Source organism: Haliotis cracherodii, unplaced genomic scaffold (genome assembly GCF_022045235.1).
Source record: "Haliotis cracherodii isolate W230 unplaced genomic scaffold, xgHalCrac1.p SCAF_48, whole genome shotgun sequence".
Classification (NCBI taxonomy): domain Eukaryota; kingdom Metazoa; phylum Mollusca; class Gastropoda; order Lepetellida; family Haliotidae; genus Haliotis; species Haliotis cracherodii.
In genome coordinates, this window is record NW_027266306.1 from 156,887 (window position 1) to 175,133 (window position 18,247).

The 18,247-nt window shown below is 40.3% G+C and overlaps 1 protein-coding gene across 1 annotated transcript; it reads left to right on the forward strand.

Moving 5' to 3' along the window:
• Nucleotides 1-1,280: 1,280 nt before the first annotated feature.
• Nucleotides 1,281-15,937, forward strand: LOC139441896 (beta-1,3-galactosyl-O-glycosyl-glycoprotein beta-1,6-N-acetylglucosaminyltransferase-like). The gene is made up of 4 exons (XM_071222644.1): nt 1,281-1,365; nt 11,581-12,598; nt 12,977-13,206; nt 15,463-15,937. Exons 1-4 carry the CDS (start codon nt 1,290-1,292, stop codon nt 15,801-15,803), a joined length of 1,665 nt encoding a protein of 554 aa, XP_071078745.1. The 5' UTR covers nt 1,281-1,289; the 3' UTR covers nt 15,804-15,937.
• The last annotated feature ends 2,310 nt before the right edge of the window (nt 15,938-18,247 follow it).

Here is an 18,247-nt window from a genome sequence, read left to right on the forward strand (position 1 = left end):
ATTATGGTCAACGCTGGGCAAAGCGGAGAAAATGAAGCTTCTCTTTCTGGGTCAACTCTGTAGAGTAGCAGGCACAACCATTGTGATGCCTATTTTCTATCTCAGATTATCCCAGTATGTCACCATTCTCTCACACAGTGCCAGATCCATGACACATGATCTACTGAATGTGGCTCAAAAGTATGGATTCTCAGGCGTCTTAGATAAACTAAGCAACTCTGGGGAATTTCAACCTTAGAGTGTATGGGAAAGCATGGTACAACGAGCTATTAGTGAGTCTGAAAATATGAATTGGAGAAATTCTTTGCACCAACGTCCAGACATGCATAGGTTTAGTGCTATCCACACCCGCCTTGCCCCAAATCGTCTCTGGTCTCTGTGTGTATGGTATGATATTGCTCCCCCCCCCCCCCCCCCCCCCCCCCCCACCGCTCCCCACCCCGTATATGCTCTGGTAAAGCTCGGCATATTACCTGTAACATCAGGACTTTGTCTTATCTATAACTGTGAATGTGATGACATTGCTAAGCACCAATTGCTTTACTGTGATGGCCTAATGAAACAGAGAAATATGCCTAGTGAGTCTCTATTTGACAATGACACCTATCTCAGACTTGAGGACCGTCAAGTGATGGCGTCAAGATTCTGACATACCTCGGTGCTATTACAGATGTGGCCCAGGACATGACACTTAACAGATGGGCAACATTCATGAGTATAGTGGCTAAACATGTCAGCTCATGGAACTTAACATCCATATTGTATTTGTGAAGCTGTGTCACACATCATGTAAATACAGTTTCACGCATCACTTCATTATGCTTACCCAGCTCAATCTGTTGTATTTGTATGTATTTTGTCATTGCCGTTGTCAAATAATGTAATGTAATTGTATACACTACTCTCCAAATCATTGGGGGAAATAAAGAGCATTCATTCATTCATTCATTCATTCATTCATTCATTGCTTGATACCATGTTTGTGGTAAATAACAAATAACAAATACTATATCCCTATCTTTTTCTGTAATGCAATACTTATCCTGATCGGGAATTGCTTGAGGTGATTAATAATATACAGTTAATTCACGCTTGATAAAACATTAGTCTTTGATGATGACAATGACAGGTGATGTCCCTGATTTATTTTCAATGGCCGTTGTTAGATACGTTTATAATGGCTACGCCATCTGCTTGGCGGCGTTACCTATTTTGTGATAATAGCAATCATCCCGTATTCGCATCCAACAGCTGCATCACCAACCACATTACCTGGTCGATCAAACTAGATGTCATTCAGACAGCGTCGGACCATGATGCGGCTTGAAAGGAGTATGACGTTTGAGAAAAAAGAGACTTGGTTTGGTAAGTCCGTTTCGTTTGTTGACCTAACCATCACGCTGACACTATACTACGGATCCAACGAGTGGGTATGGTGGTGTTTGGTCGGTGGATGGGTGGGCATTTTATAAATTCAATATCAAATGGCCGGCTTCTTAACGGTATAGCTGTATTACTATAAATCGGCGTTGCCGACGTCGGATTCGATTGTGGGAGTCTTTGTATATTTCCCTAAATGTGTCTCTGTAGCCAGTATGTATCTCCCTATATGTGTCTGTAGTCAGTATGTATTTCTCTATGTGTCACTGTAGCAAGTGTGTATTTTCTATGTCTGTCTCTGTCGTCAGTGTGTATTTGCCTATATGTGTCTCTGTAGTCAGTGTGTATTTCCCTATGTGTCTCTGTAGCAAGGGTGTATTTTCTATGTCTGTCACTGTCGTCAGTGTGTATTTGCCTATATGTGTCTCTGTAGTCAGTGTAAAATTTCCCTATATGTGTCTCTGTCGTCAGTGTGTATTTCCCCATATGTGTCCCTGTAGTCAGTGTGTATTTGCCTATATGTGTCTCTGTAGTCAGTGTAAAATTTCCCTATATGTGTCTCTGTAGTCAGTGTAAAATTTCCCGGTATGTGTCTCTGTCGTCAGTATGTATTTCCCCATATGTGTCTCTGTAGTCTGTGTGTATTTTCTATGTCTGTCACTGTCGTCAGTGTGTATTTGCCTATATGTGTCTCTGTTGTCAGTGTGTATTTCCCCATATGTGTCTCTGTAGTCTGTGTGTATTTCCTAAAAGTGACCCTGTAGTCAGTATGTATTTCCCTTTGTAATGAGTGTGTATTTCCCCATGTGTCCTTGTCGTTAGTGTGTATTTCCCTATACGTGACCCTGTAGTCAGTGTGTATTTCCCTTTGTAGTCAGTGTGTATTTCCCTATGTGTCTCTGTTGTCAGTGTGAATTTCCCTATATGCGTCTCTGTCGTCAGTGTGTATTTCCCTATATGTGTCCCTGTAGTCAGTGTGTATTTCCCTATGTGTGTCCCTGTAGTCAGTGTGTATTTCCCTATGTGTCCCTGTAGTCAGTGTGAATTACCCTATATGTGTCCCTGTAGTCAGTGTGTATTTCCCTATATGTGTCCCTGTAGTCAGTGTGTATTTCCCTATGTGTCCCTGTAGTCAGTGTGAATTACCCTATATGTGTCCCTGTAGTCAGTGTGTATTTCCCTATATGTGTCCCTGTAGTCAGTGTGTATTTCCCTATGTGTCCCTGTAGTCAGTGTGAATTACCCTATATGTGTCCCTGTAGTCAGTGTGAATTACCCTATATGTGTCCCTGTAGTCAGTGTGTATTTCCCTATATGCGTCTCTGTCGTCAGTGTGTATTTCCCTATATGTGTCCCTGTCGTTAGTGTGTATTTCCCTAAACGTGACCCTGTAGTCAATGAGCATTTTCCTTTGTAGTCAGTGTGAATTTCCCTAAGTAGTCAGTGTGTATTTCACTATACGTCACTCTGTAGTCAGAGTGTAATTCCCTATGTGTCTCTGTAGTCAGTGTGTATTTCCCTAAATGCGTTTCTGTAGTCAGTGTGTATTTTCTCTATCTGTCTCTGTCGTCAGTGTTTGTATTTTCCTATATGTGTCCCTGTCGTTAGTGTGTATTTCCCTATATGCGTCTCTGTCGTCAGTGTGTATTTCCCTAAACGTGACCCTGTAGTCAATGAGCATTTTCCTTTGTAGTCAGAGTAAATTTCACTAAGTAGTCAGTGTGTATTTCCCTATACGTGACCATGTAGTCAGTGTGTATTTCCCTTTGTAGTGAGTGTGTATTTCCCTATGTGCCTCTGTTGTCAGTGTGTATTTCCCTAAATGCGTTTCTGTAGTCAGAGTGTATTTTCTCCATCTGTCTCTGTCGTCAGTGTTTATTTTCCCATATGTGTCTCTGTCGTTAGTGTGTATTTCCCTATACGTGACCCTGTAGTCAGAGTGTATTTTCTTTTGTAGTAAGTGTGTATTTCCCTATGTGTCTCTGTAGTCAGTGTGTATTTCAATATGTGTCTCTGTTGTCAGTGTGTATTTTCCTAAATGCGTTTCTGTAGTCAGTGTGTATTTTCCTATATGTGTCTCTGTAATCAGTGTGTATTTCCCTATATGCGTTTCTGTAGTCAGTGTGCATTTCACTATATGTGTCTCTGTAATCAGTGTGTATTTCCCTATATGTGTCTCTGTAGTCAGTGTGTATTTTCTCCATCTGTCTCTGTCGTCAGTGTGTATTTTCCTATATGTGTCTCTGTCGTTAGTGTGTATTTCCCTATATGTGTCTCTGTAATCAGTGTGTGTTTCCCTATTTGTGTCTCTGTAGTCAGTGTGTATTTCACTATATGTGTCTCTGTACTCAGTGTGTATTTCCATATACGTGACCCTGTAGTCAGAGTGTATTTTCTTTTGTAGTAAGTGTGTATTTCCCTATGTGTCTCTGTAGTCAGTGTGTATTTCACTATGTGTCTCTGTTGTCAGTGTGTATTTTCCTAAATGCGTTTCTGTAGTCAGTGTGTATTTTCCTATATGTGTCTCTGTAATCAGTGTGTATTTCCCTATATGCGTTTCTGTAGTCAGTGTGCATTTCACTATATGTGTCTCTGTAATCAGTGTGTATTTCCCTATATGTGTCTCTGTAGTCAGTGTGTATTTTCTCTATCTGTCTCTGCAGTCAGTGTGCATTTCCCTATATGTGTCTCTGTAGTCAGTGTGTATTTCCCAATATGTGTCTCTGTAGTCAGTGTGTATTACCCTATATGTGTCTGTAGTCAGTGCAAATTTCCCTATATGCGTCTCTGTAGTCAGTTTGTATTTCCCTATATGCGTCTCTGTAGTCAGTTTGTATTTTCCTATATGCGTCTATGTAGTCAGTGTGTATTTCCCTATACGTGACCCTGTAGTCAGTGTGTATTTTCCTATATGTGTCTCTGTTGACAGTGTGTTTGTCCCTATATGTGTCTCTGAATTCAGTGTATATTTTCTCTATCTGTCTCTGTTGTCAGTGTGTATTTCCCTGTATGTGTCTGTAGTGAGTGTGTATTTCCCTATAGGTGTCTGTAGAGAGTGTGTATTTCCCTGTATGTGTCTGTAGTCAGTGTGTATTTCCCTGTATGTGTCTGTAGTCAGTGTGTATTTCCCTGTATGTGTCTGTCGTCAGTGTGTATTTCCCTATATGTGTCTCTGTAATCAGTGTGTGTTTCCCTATTTGTGTCTCTGTAGTCAGTGTGTATTTCACTATATGTGTCTCTGTACTCAGTGTGTATTTCCATATACGTGACCCTGTAGTCAGAGTGTATTTTCTTTTGTAGTAAGTGTGTATTTCCCTATGTGTCTCTGTAGTCAGTGTGTATTTCACTATGTGTCTCTGTTGTCAGTGTGTATTTTCCTAAATGCGTTTCTGTAGTCAGTGTGTATTTTCCTATATGTGTCTCTGTAATCAGTGTGTATTTCCCTATATGCGTTTCTGTAGTCAGTGTGCATTTCACTATATGTGTCTCTGTAATCAGTGTGTATTTCCCTATATGTGTCTCTGTAGTCAGTGTGTATTTTCTCTATCTGTCTCTGCAGTCAGTGTGCATTTCCCTATATGTGTCTCTGTAGTCAGTGTGTATTTCCCAATATGTGTCTCTGTAGTCAGTGTGTATTACCCTATATGTGTCTGTAGTCAGTGCAAATTTCCCTATATGCGTCTCTGTAGTCAGTTTGTATTTCCCTATATGCGTCTCTGTAGTCAGTTTGTATTTTCCTATATGCGTCTATGTAGTCAGTGTGTATTTCCCTATACGTGACCCTGTAGTCAGTGTGTATTTTCCTATATGTGTCTCTGTTGACAGTGTGTTTGTCCCTATATGTGTCTCTGAATTCAGTGTATATTTTCTCTATCTGTCTCTGTTGTCAGTGTGTATTTCCCTGTATGTGTCTGTAGTGAGTGTGTATTTCCCTATAGGTGTCTGTAGAGAGTGTGTATTTCCCTGTATGTGTCTGTAGTCAGTGTGTATTTCCCTGTATGTGTCTGTAGTCAGTGTGTATTTCCCTGTATGTGTCTGTCGTCAGTGTGTATTTCCCTATATGTGTCTCTGTAATCAGTGTGTGTTTCCCTATTTGTGTCTCTGTAGTCAGTGTGTATTTCACTATATGTGTCTCTGTACTTAGTGTGTATTTCCATATACGTGACCCTGTAGTCAGTGTGTATTTTCCTATATGTGTCTGTAGTCAGTGTGTATTTCCCTTTGTAGCCAGTGTGTATTTCCTTACGTGTCTTTGTTGTCAGTGTGTATTTCATTATTTGTGTCTCTGTAGTCAGTGTGTATTTCCCTGTATGTGTCTGTAGTCAGTGTGTATTTCCCTATATGCGTCTCTGTCGTCAGTGTGTATTTTCCTACATGAGTCTCTGTAGTCAGTGTGCATTTCACTATATGTGTCTCTGTAATCAGTGTGTGTTTCCATATTTGTGTCTCTGTAGTCAGTGTGTATTTCACTATATGTGTCCCTGTAGTCAGTGTGTATTTCCCTATATGTGTCCCTGTAGTCAGTGTGTATTTCCCTATATGTGTCCCTGTAGTCAGTGTGAATTACCCTATATGTGTCCCTGTACTCAGTGTGTATTTCCCTATGTGTCTCTGTTGTCAGTGTGAATTTCCCTATATGCGTCTCTGTCGTCAGTGTGTATTTCCCTATATGTGTCCCTGTAGTCAGTGTGTATTTCCCTATATGTGTCCCTGTAGTCAGTGTGTATTTCCCTATATGTGTCCCTGTAGTCAGTGTGAATTACCCTATATGTGTCCCTGTAGTCAGTGTGTATTTCCCTATATGTGTCTCTGTAGTCAGTGTGTATTTCCCTATGTGTCCCTGTAGTCAGTGTGTATTTCCCTATATGTGTCCCTGTAGTCAGTGTGTATTTCCCTATATGTGTCCCTGTAGTCAGTGTGTATTTCCCTATATGTGTCCCTGTAGTCAGTGTGAATTACCCTATATGTGTCCCTGTAGTCAGTGTGTATTTCCCTATATGTGTCCCTGTAGTCAGTGTGAATTACCCTATATGTGTCTCTGTCGTCAGTGTGTATTTCCCTATATGTGTCCCTGTAGTCAGTGTGAATTACCCTATATGTGTCCCTGTAGTCAGTGTGTATTTCCCTATATGTGTCCCTGTAGTCAGTGTGAATTACCCTATATGTGTCCCTGTAGTCAGTGTGTATTTCCCTATATGTGTCCCTGTAGTCAGTGTGAATTACCCTATATGTGTCCCTGTAGTCAGTGTGTATTTCCCTATATGCGTCTCTGTCGTCAGTGTGTATTTCCCTATATGTGTCCCTGTCGTTAGTGTGTATTTCCCTAAACGTGACCCTGTAGTCAATGAGCATTTTCCTTTGTAGTCAGTGTGAATTTCCCTAAGTAGTCAGTGTGTATTTCACTATACGTCACTCTGTAGTCAGAGTGTAATTCCCTATGTGTCTCTGTAGTCAGTGTGTATTTCCCTAAATGCGTTTCTGTAGTCAGTGTGTATTATCTCTATCTGTCTCTGTCGTCAGTGTTTGTATTTTCCTATATGTGTCCCTGTCGTTAGTGTGTATTTCCCTATATGCGTCTCTGTCGTCAGTGTGTATTTCCCTAAACGTGACCCTGTAGTCAATGAGCATTTTCCTTTGTAGTCAGAGTAAATTTCACTAAGTAGTCAGTGTGTATTTCCCTATACGTGACCATGTAGTCAGTGTGTATTTCCCTTTGTAGTGAGTGTGTATTTCCCTATGTGCCTCTGTTGTCAGTGTGTATTTCCCTAAATGCGTTTCTGTAGTCAGAGTGTATTTTCTCCATCTGTCTCTGTCGTCAGTGTTTATTTTCCTATATGTGTCTCTGTCGTTAGTGTGTATTTCCCTATACGTGACCCTGTAGTCAGAGTGTATTTTCTTTTGTAGTAAGTGTGTATTTCCCTATGTGTCTCTGTAGTCAGTGTGTATTTCAATATGTGTCTCTGTTGTCAGTGTGTATTTTCCTAAATGCGTTTCTGTAGTCAGTGTGTATTTTCCTATATGTGTCTCTGTAATCAGTGTGTATTTCCCTATATGCGTTTCTGTAGTCAGTGTGCATTTCACTATATGTGTCTCTGTAATCAGTGTGTATTTCCCTATATGCGTTTCTGTAGTCAGTGTGCATTTCACTATATGTGTCTCTGTAATCAGTGTGTATTTCCCTATATGTGTCTCTGTAGTCAGTGTGTATTTTCTCCATCTGTCTCTGTCGTCAGTGTGTATTTTCCTATATGTGTCTCTGTCGTTAGTGTGTATTTCCCTATATGTGTCTCTGTAATCAGTGTGTGTTTCCCTATTTGTGTCTCTGTAGTCAGTGTGTATTTCACTATATGTGTCTCTGTACTCAGTGTGTATTTCCATATACGTGACCCTGTAGTCAGAGTGTATTTTCTTTTGTAGTAAGTGTGTATTTCCCTATGTGTCTCTGTAGTCAGTGTGTATTTCACTATGTGTCTCTGTTGTCAGTGTGTATTTTCCTAAATGCGTTTCTGTAGTCAGTGTGTATTTTCCTATATGTGTCTCTGTAATCAGTGTGTATTTCCCTATATGCGTTTCTGTAGTCAGTGTGCATTTCACTATATGTGTCTCTGTAATCAGTGTGTATTTCCCTATATGTGTCTCTGTAGTCAGTGTGTATTTTCTCTATCTGTCTCTGCAGTCAGTGTGCATTTCCCTATATGTGTCTCTGTAGTCAGTGTGTATTTCCCAATATGTGTCTCTGTAGTCAGTGTGTATTACCCTATATGTGTCTGTAGTCAGTGCAAATTTCCCTATATGCGTCTCTGTAGTCAGTTTGTATTTCCCTATATGCGTCTCTGTAGTCAGTTTGTATTTTCCTATATGCGTCTATGTAGTCAGTGTGTATTTCCCTATACGTGACCCTGTAGTCAGTGTGTATTTTCCTATATGTGTCTCTGTTGACAGTGTGTTTGTCCCTATATGTGTCTCTGAATTCAGTGTATATTTTCTCTATCTGTCTCTGTTGTCAGTGTGTATTTCCCTGTATGTGTCTGTAGTCAGTGTGTATTTCCCTATAGGTGTCTGTAGAGAGTGTGTATTTCCCTGTATGTGTCTGTAGTCAGTGTGTATTTCCCTGTATGTGTCTGTAGTCAGTGTGTATTTCCCTGTATGTGTCTGTCGTCAGTGTGTATTTTCCTATATGTGTCTCTGTAGTCAGTGTGTATTTCCCTATATGTGTCTCTGTAATCAGTGTGTGTTTCCCTATTTGTGTCTCTGTAGTCAGTGTGTATTTCACTATATGTGTCTCTGTACTTAGTGTGTATTTCCATATACGTGACCCTGTAGTCAGTGTGTATTTTCCTATATGTGTCTGTAGTCAGTGTGTATTTCCCTTTGTAGCCAGTGTGTATTTCCTTACGTGTCTTTGTTGTCAGTGTGTATTTCATTATTTGTGTCTCTGTAGTCAGTGTGTATTTCCCTGTATGTGTCTGTAGTCAGTGTGTATTTCCCTATATGCGTCTCTGTCGTCAGTGTGTATTTTCCTACATGAGTCTCTGTAGTCAGTGTGCATTTCACTATATGTGTCTCTGTAATCAGTGTGTGTTTCCATATTTGTGTCTCTGTAGTCAGTGTGTATTTCACTATATGTGTCTCTGTACTCAGTGTGTATTTCCATATACGTGACCCTGTAGTCAGTGTGTATTTTCCTATATGTGTCTCTGTAGTCAGTGTGTATTTCACTATATGTGTCTCTGTAATCAGTGTGTGTTTCCCTATATGTGTCTCTGTAGTCAGTGTGTATTTTCTCTATCTGTCTCTGCAGTCAGTGTACATTTCACTATATGTGTCTCTGTAATCAGTGTGTATTTCTCTATATGTGTCTCTGTAGTCAGTGTGTATTTCCCTATATGTGTCTCTGTAGTCAGTGCGTATATCTCTATATGTGTCTCTGTAGTCAGTATGTATTTCACTATATGTGTCCCTGTAGTCAGTGTGTATTTACTCTATCTGTCTCTGTAGTCAGTGTGTATTTCCCTATATGTATCTCTGTAATCAGTGTATAATTCCCTATATGTGTCTCTATACTCAGTGTGTATTTCCCTGTATTTTTCTCTGAAGTCTGTGTGTATTTGCCTTTATGTGTGTCCCTGTACTCAGTGTGTATTTCCCTATATGTGTCTCTGTACTCAGTGTTTATTTCCCTATATGTGTCTCTGTACTCAGTGTGTATTTCCCGGTATGTTTCTCTGTAGTCAGTTTGTATATCTCTATATGTGTCTGTGTAGTCAGTGTGTATATCTCTATATGTGTCTCTGTAATCAGTGCGTATTTCCCTATATGTGTCTCTGTACTCAGTGTGTATTTCCCGGTATGTGTCTCTGTACTCAGTGTGTATTTTCCTGTATGTTTCTCTGTAATCAGTGTGTATTTCCCGGTATGTTTCTCTGTAATCAGTGTGTATTTCCCTATATGTGTCTCTGTACTCAGTGTGTATTTCCCGGTATGTGTCTCTGTACTCAGTGTGTATTTCCCTATATGTGTCTCTGTACTCAGTGTGTATTTCCCGGTATGTGTCTCTGTACTCAGTGTGTATTTCCCTATATGTGTCTCTGTACTCAGTGTGTATTTCCCGATATGTGTCTCTGTACTCAGTGTGTATTTCCCTATATGTTTCTCTGTAGTCAGTGTGTATATCTCTGTATGTGTCTCTGTAGTCTGTGTGTATATCTCTATATGTGTCTCTGTACTCAGTGTGTATTTCCCTATATGTGTCTCTGTACTCAGTGTGTATTTTCCTGTATGTTTCTCTGTAATCAGTGTGTATTTCCCTATATGTGTCTCTGTACTCAGTGTGTATTTCCCTATATGTGTCTCTGTACTCAGTGTGTATTTTCCTGTATGTTTCTCTGTAGTCAGTGTGTATTTCCCTATATGTGTCTCTGTACTCAGTGTGTATTTCCTTTTATGTGTCTCTGTACTCAGTGTGTATTTCCCTATATGTGTCTCTGTACTCAGTGTGTATTTCCCGATATGTGTCTCTGTACTCAGTGTGTATTTCCCTATATGTTTCTCTGTAGTCAGTGTGTATATCTCTGTATGTGTCTCTGTAGTCTGTGTGTATATCTCTATATGTGTCTCTGTACTCAGTGTGTATTTCCCTATATGTGTCTCTGTACTCAGTGTGTATTTCCTTTTATGTGTCTCTGTACTCAGTGTGTATTTCCCTATATGTGTCTCTGTACTCAGTGTGTATTTCCCTATATGTGTCTCTGTACTCAGTGTGTATTTCCCGGTATGTTTCTCTGTAGTCAGTGTGTATTTGGCTATATGTGTCTCTGTAGTCAGTGTGTATTTGGCTATATGTGTCTCTGTAGTCAGTGTGTATTTGGCTACATGTGTGTATTTCCCTTTGTAGCCAGTGTGTTTTTTTCTCTACCAGTCACTGTTGTCAGTGTGCATGTCCCTATATGTGTCTCTGTACTCAGTGTGTATTTCCCTATACGTGTCTCTGTAATCAGTGTATATTTCCCTATATGTGTCTTTGTTGTCAGTGTGTATTTTCTCTATCTGTCTCTGTAGTCAGTGTGTATTTCCCTTTATGTGTCTCTGTAATCAGTGTATATTTCCCTATATGTGTTTCTGTACTCAGTGTGTATTTCCCTGTATTTTTCTCTGAAGTCTGTGCGTATTTCCCTATATGTGTCACTGTACTCAGTGTGTGTTTCCCTATATGTGTCTCTGTACTCAGTGTGCATTTCCCTATATGTGTCTCTGTACTCAGTGTGTGTTTCCCTATATGTGTCTCTGTACTCAGTGTGCATTTCCCTATATGTGTCTCTGTACTCAGTGTGTGTTTCCCTATATGTGTCTCTGTACTCAGTGTGTATTTCCCTATATGTGTCTCTGTACTCAGTGTGTGTTTCCATATATGTGTCTGTAATCATTGTGTATTTCCCTGTATGTGTCTCTGTACTCAGTGCGTATTTCCCTGTATGTGTCTCTGTACTCAGTGTGTATTTGCCTATATGTGTGTCTCTGTTGTCAGTGTGTATTTCCCTATGTGTCTCTGTAGTCAGTGTGTATTTCCCTGTATGTTTCTCTGAAGTCAGTAGACACAGACACAGACACAGACACAGACACACACACACAGACACACACACACAGACAGACACACACACAGACAGACACACACACACACACATATATTATTCTTTGTTGTAGATTCTATGGTCTCTCTTGGTCTTGGTCCACTCAGCCTTAGGAAGTCCTGTTTTCTGATCGGTGTGGTTCTCTGCGTGGGTGTCTTGTCCCTGGAGATGTACCTTGTGCACCAAAAGAAAAACCTCATCAAGCGAAAAACAGTGTCAGATATGGATCTGGACATAAGTGTCGGCAGAAAAGACTCCCTTCAAATGAATATTACTAATTGGGACAAAATGGAAATACGTGTACAGCAGAACAGAAACAAATCAACGCTTTTGAATATAACTGTTGATTCCAATTCGTCTGATAAACCAGTATCAGAACTTTATTCTGAACTGCAAAGAATGAAAGAAAATGTTTCATATTCCTTAAATGAAACACAGGTTGTTAAGGAGCCAAACGATAAGATGGGAAATATTTCATCACCATCCTTAAAAGGAAAACAAGGTGCGACTTTTAAGAAAGAGCTAAAACTTTCAAAACCTTCCTGCAGTGCGTTATTTGCAGGAAATGAATTCGAAAAAGCAAGATCGATCGCATTTTCTAACAAGAATCCATATTCACCAAAGACCGACTACACATTGGTGACGAGAAGTTGTAAAGATTTTGTACGAAACAGGGGCTACATTATAAATTCGAACCCCGAGGAGACTGGGTTCCCTCTCGCCTTTAGTATAGTTATGTACAAGGATGTGGAGCAGGTGGAGAGGCTTCTCAGAGCCATTTACAGACCGTCTAACATCTATTGCATCCACATGGACGGGAAAACAACTGTCCAAGTACAACTTCAGATGAAAAGTATTGTTGCCTGTTTCCCCAATGTGTTTTTTTCATCCACGCAAATTAATGTTAAGTGGGGAGGCTTTAGCGTTCTGGAAGCCGAATTAGTGTGTATGAAAGATCTGCTGAAGTATCCCGGATGGACATATTTCATAAATTTGACTGGTCAAGAGTTTCCCCTCAAGACTAATTTAGAGATTGTCCGGGTTCTGAAGATTATGAATGGGGCGAACAGTGTTGATGCGAACAACCAAAGGTGAGTGAGTGAGTGAGTTGTCCTGGTAATAACGTTCTTCACCTGGTGCAAACACTGCCATTTATAGTTTTAGCTTGCATCTTTGTTACTAACGCAGGGTCTGAACAAATACAGCATCGGATACCTTAGTGAAATAGGGACTATTGGTTTCGATCCCATACTTGGAACATGAAAAAATCCCACTTTTGGTATAGCACAAATAGTGTAAAAGGCGAAATACACACTATCTGTAACTCTATAACATACCGTTGGAAATATGAGTGCATGTATGTCAGTATATGTTGTTATTGCTAAAAGTGGCATTGGCTATGTGAATTATAACATAGGACTGTAGTGCAGGCGATGAAGTACCCAATGATTTACCATTTGTTATTGCAGCAGGTGGATGCAGAGACGATGGGCAAAAGCGTTTCCTCCGCCTCATGGAATACATCCGTATAAGGGAAACATTCACGTTGTTGTCTCCAGAGGATTCGTGGATTATGCCATAAACGACCCTGTAGCTCAGAACTTTACTGATTGGCTGAAGCGTACCAAAGTTCCAGATGAAACCTTCTTTGGTACTCTGAACAATAACCCGAAGCTACGTGTGCCTGGATCGTCCTTAGGTAAAAGTGCGTGAGTGAGTTTGTCTAGCGCCATTTGAACAGTATTTCAGTTGGCATACGGCGAAGTGATGCAGGTCATAGACGGATACCAGTTTAGTGAACCCACGGGTATGGTGCTGACAAACCTAGAAATTCTACTGAAACGAAGCAGGATTGGAACCCATGATCATAGGTTTCGGGTATGCCCGCTAATCTGCATCGCTCTTAGACGACCCATAGGTAAAAGTAGGAATGAGAGACGTTTAAGCCATGCGTTACAATGGAACAGTACATAACGGAAGTCTCCACAGTAGCTGACTTGTGTCATGTACACAAGTGGGCTATAGGGTGAGGAAACGATCAAAGTATACGATGGATTGCAATGTTACAGATCACAAACGACCTTCACAAACGTGAGATCACAATAACCCTCCTATAGTCAGAACGTACTGTAACTACCTCACCCTAACAACAGCTATTTTTTCTGAATGGAGAGAGGGGCAGTCGGGTAGCCTAGTGGTTAAAGCGTTCGCTCGTCACGCCGAAGACCCGAGTTCGATTCCCGACATGGGCACAATGTGTGAAGCCCATTTCTAGTGTCCCCCGCCGTGATATTGCTGGAATATTGCTAAAGCGGCATAAAACCAAGCACACTCACTCTGAATGGAGAGACCAAACAATCTACTTTGGACCTTCATGTACAACACATTATTTTTCAACCTATAAATGAGGCCTCGCTGATCAGGTAGGTACTTTAATCCTGATAGAAGGCGTTTTATTTCCAGTTTGTCAAAATAATAACAACCTCTGTTTAAAGAAAAGAGGGGACATTGGTAGCCCAGTGGTATGTGCTGCACATGTCCGTCCTGAGAATCGTTGTATTCCTTGGGTGAAATAGTAGGGGATCTGGGGTCGGGTTGTCGGGGGTCTGGGGTCGGGGGTCGGGGGATTGGGACTTTGGTGAAGATGCTAGAAGGAAGTCTTTTTGCCTCAGCTTTATGCGAAACATTGTTCTCTGGGCATGCGGAATTGCCCGAATGTGTTGTGATATAAAAGAAGGAGATTTGGCTCCTCCTTTCAAATATAAAAAAATGAATGTCTCTTAGCAGTGACTGATGTTTTCTTTGTTTGTTTTTTGTTTAACGCCGCACTCAGCAATATTCCAGCTATATGACGGCGGCAGGTAACTAATAGAGTCTGGACCAGACAATCCATTGATTGACATCATGAGCATCGTTCCACGCAATTGGGATACGATGACATGCATCAACCAAGTCACCGAGCCTGACCACCCGATCCCGGTAGTCGCCTCTTACGACATGCATAGTCACCTTTTACGGCAAGCATGGGTTGTTGAAGACCTATTCTACCCCGGTTCCTCACGGGTAAGCAGTGACTGAAAACACTGTCGCTAACAAAGATTCCACTTGGTTAACTCGCCACCCTGTTGAATGTTTGTTTGTTGTTTAACGCCGCAGTGTTCTAGCTATATGACGGCGGTCTGTAAATAATCGAGTCTGGACCCGACAGCCCAGTAAATAATCTACGCAATGACCTCCGCAATTGGGATACGATGACATGCATCAAACAAGTCAGCGAGCATGACCAACCGATCCCGTTAGTCGCCTCTTACGACAAGCATGTGTTGCTGAAGAACAATGCAAACCCGGATTCCTCACGGGACCTGTTGAATGTAGAAGATGCGGGAGTTTCATATGTTTCCGATGTCCCAAGCCTTGCATCCCAATAATGTGTTATTACAAGATGTACTGTTAAGGTTAACATAGGACACACAACCCATTCTATCAACTTTGGTACGTTAAAGAGTGACGTGAAATCGAATACAGATCACGTTATGTTTACCCATTGTACAAATTTACTGCAGTTTTATACTTCAGTCACCGTGAACTCAAAATATTAGTTACACTTCACGTTTAAATTAAATGTTTGAAGGGATTTTTGAAAATACTAGCTTTCCATGTTAACGTAATGTTTAGTGCGGCTCTTTTGGGTGTAATGGCGGAATCCTTAGGATTTCCAGGTCGGGGATATCCTTATGAAGCTTTGTTTGTCAGCCTTGCTGCATCTTCCTGCAGGGAATCCACTTTTACAGTCCCTTGCTTCGAGAAGATGGCATAACTGTCGTGCTCGTGGGAATTACCAAAGTGGACACGTCTAGCAGGGATAATCTTCTCACATTAAGCCGACACTGGCCATGAAATATACAGCTAAAATAACAAGTGTTTATACAAACTCATTAGTCTGCTTATCTTTCAGGTCGCATCAGTACAGACTATGAGCTAAAGCCTTACATCGCCCGGTTCAAAAACTGGGGACCCAGATGGGGAGAGAAGTCATTTGATTGGCCCTGTAAAGGCAAGCGCGTGAGAGGCATTTGCATTTTTGGAGTGGGGGATCTGCCATTGTTGTCCTCTCGGAGAGAACTGTTCGCCAACAAGTTCCACATCGCCTACCAGCCTCAGACATATGACTGTATGGACGAATGGATCCGGAACAGAACGTTACAGGAATACAACGGAACTTTTACTATGAACTATGAATTTTATGAAAACATGCCCCACTTAAAGTATATTTATAGAAACGCCACAGTGAACTGAGTGTACCTTGACAACATTCACTTGTTAATCATTTAGATACAAGTGAAAGGTTCACACGTCTCAAGGGGGCCACTGGCCACGTGGGCATTTTGGCAGGCCAAGCATATCTAATATAAGTCATTGAAAATCATTGAAAATCATTGAAAATCACTTTGTCTGACCACAATATATATCAATGTAGCAGTGATTACCCTAATTACATAGGGTTTGGCACCCACTCCTCTGTGAACAATATACTATTTGTAGGTAAGGATAAGATATATGGATGAACAACTTCTTTATTACAATTAGGCAGCAGGTCTTTCGGTGTAGGTTCTAGCTTCAAACTTCCAACTTTTAGTCCTCCATAAAACCACCACTGGTGGTACAAGAGGACATGAGACAAATAATGAACAAGTGTCATTAAGATGGACATCAAGATGACTTTTCATTAATTGGATATTTTCTGTTTTGTGAATATGATAATTATGAATTTGGCTAAGTTTTTAATTTCTTTAAAGTTTAACGAATTAAAGATGAAAACACATAATATCAGGCCAAATTAATTTTTTTTGAATATATTTTATTTGGGATGTATAGTCTTCTGTATTCTTTGAGAGCTTGACATCACAAAAAAATTAAATCCGTCAGTTATTGCTGGGGAATTACATAATGAATATGTTCTGTTCTTCCTAGAAATACGATGCCAGCGGCCAGTTTCAATAGGTGGGGGTGTTATTATCTGTGGTAAAATATTTTTTAAAAATGGGTATGATATAGATTATAGGAAAAGAGTATGTATTCACTGACTGAAGGTAGGTCACTTGAATATTGGTAATGCTTTCCTTCTGAAATAGTTTCTATATTGCTTCTTTAATTTTGATAAAACATATCCTTTTCAACTGTATTCACAATCCAATGACTATTAAAGCAATGTGGTGCATTAAATACTTCAGTCAGACCACAGTTATTGAGTAATTTCTGTACGTAGTTTAACTTTGGGTATATCTTTGAATTTGTGTTACGATCGGCAAATAAAAAGTTGCATAACGTATTTGACAATTTCTATGTATCAGTATGGTTTACAGTATTGTGCCAGTATTTTATCATTTTCTTTTGTAAATAATTGATTAAAAGTACCCTTCCGAGTTTACCATATACCAGGAAGTTAGAGGTTGTGGATTTTAGACCAGCAGCAAGTTTGAGAAATTTTAAATGAACTTTTTCAATCACATCAGCGTCGACACATCCCAGACCTCAGAACCATATACAGTAAAGTACGTTTATAACGAACACGCTTATAACGAACTGACGGATATAACGAACTGATTTTTTTGTCCCGACTATTTGCTATAGATGTGCTGTATATATGCTTATAACGAACTACGGTTATATCAAATTAAAGTTAGAGGTCCCTTTGAGTTCGTTATAACCGTAGTTTACTGTAATAGAATTGGTGTGATCATGACGTCAAATGCTCTACAAGACTATAAAGAGGGAGATTTATGTTTCTAGCTTTTCTAGGTAAACCAAACGAAGCTCCTCTGGCATTCTCTGCCAAGGTCTTAACCGCATGTGCAAATGTTATATTTTGTATTAAATTTTATAGTAAGATATACAGAGTCTATTATTTCCAGTTCCCTATTTCCATGTTTGAATGATAGTTGATCTTTTTTGGCTTTCCCTCCGGCAAACAACAATTTACCTCATAGCGATATTGACATCTAGCTTCCAGTCTGAGCAATGATCATCTAACAGTTTCTGGGGCGATTAGGGTTATCTCCAAACATAATGGTATTATCTGCATATAAAAGAGGTGATACTATTTTATTTACCTTTATCACCGTTATCAAGCAAGGGATGTACAGAGTATGGTTGACAAATAAATATATAGGTATGAGGCAGTGTTTATGCAGTCGAGTAGATAAGGATGTAGTGACACTGGAGTAGAAAAGCCTGTTATGTGGGTCGGTGAGGTGAAATGGGGTTTAGCGTCGCGTCCAAGATTATTGGACAATTATAGCAACGTGTATGCACATGCACATGACTCCGAGCCGACCAGTCCTTGTTTAAGCTCCTTAACGCCGAGCGCCAGGCACGGTAACCACAAGTACCATCTTTTAACGTCTTTTGGTATGACGTGGCCGGGGATCGAACCCCGGACCTTCCGCTCTCCAGGCGGACGCTCTACCACTAGACCACGGAGGCAGTCGCGGACAAACATATCAATGAAACATTAAATGAACAGTAGTATTATAACACTGTGCGTAATTTTCGAATATATCCTTTGCAGCTTGCGTGCGTGTATTTCGTTACATTTATTTATTGATCAAACACAGGCTCCACATATATGTGACTCTACTGCAGTGAATAATGAACATGGGAATGACACCTATTACTATGTCAAAACAATATATATCAATATATCAAGATATTCTCTAAATATTGCCCGTCTATGGGCAACG

What these genes read in the sequence shown, in the direction of transcription:
- LOC139441896 (XM_071222644.1), top strand. Translation starts at nt 1,290, where the DNA reads ATGTCATTCAGACAGCGTCGGACCATGATGCGGCTTGAAAGGAGTATG. An exon ending in GTTGATGCGAACAACCAAAG is followed by an intron (nt 12,599 to 12,976) that starts GTGAGTGAGTGA and finishes TTGTTATTGCAG; the next exon opens with CAGGTGGATGCAGAGACGAT. An exon ending in TGTGCCTGGATCGTCCTTAG is followed by an intron (nt 13,207 to 15,462) that starts GTAAAAGTGCGT and finishes CTTATCTTTCAG; the next exon opens with GTCGCATCAGTACAGACTAT.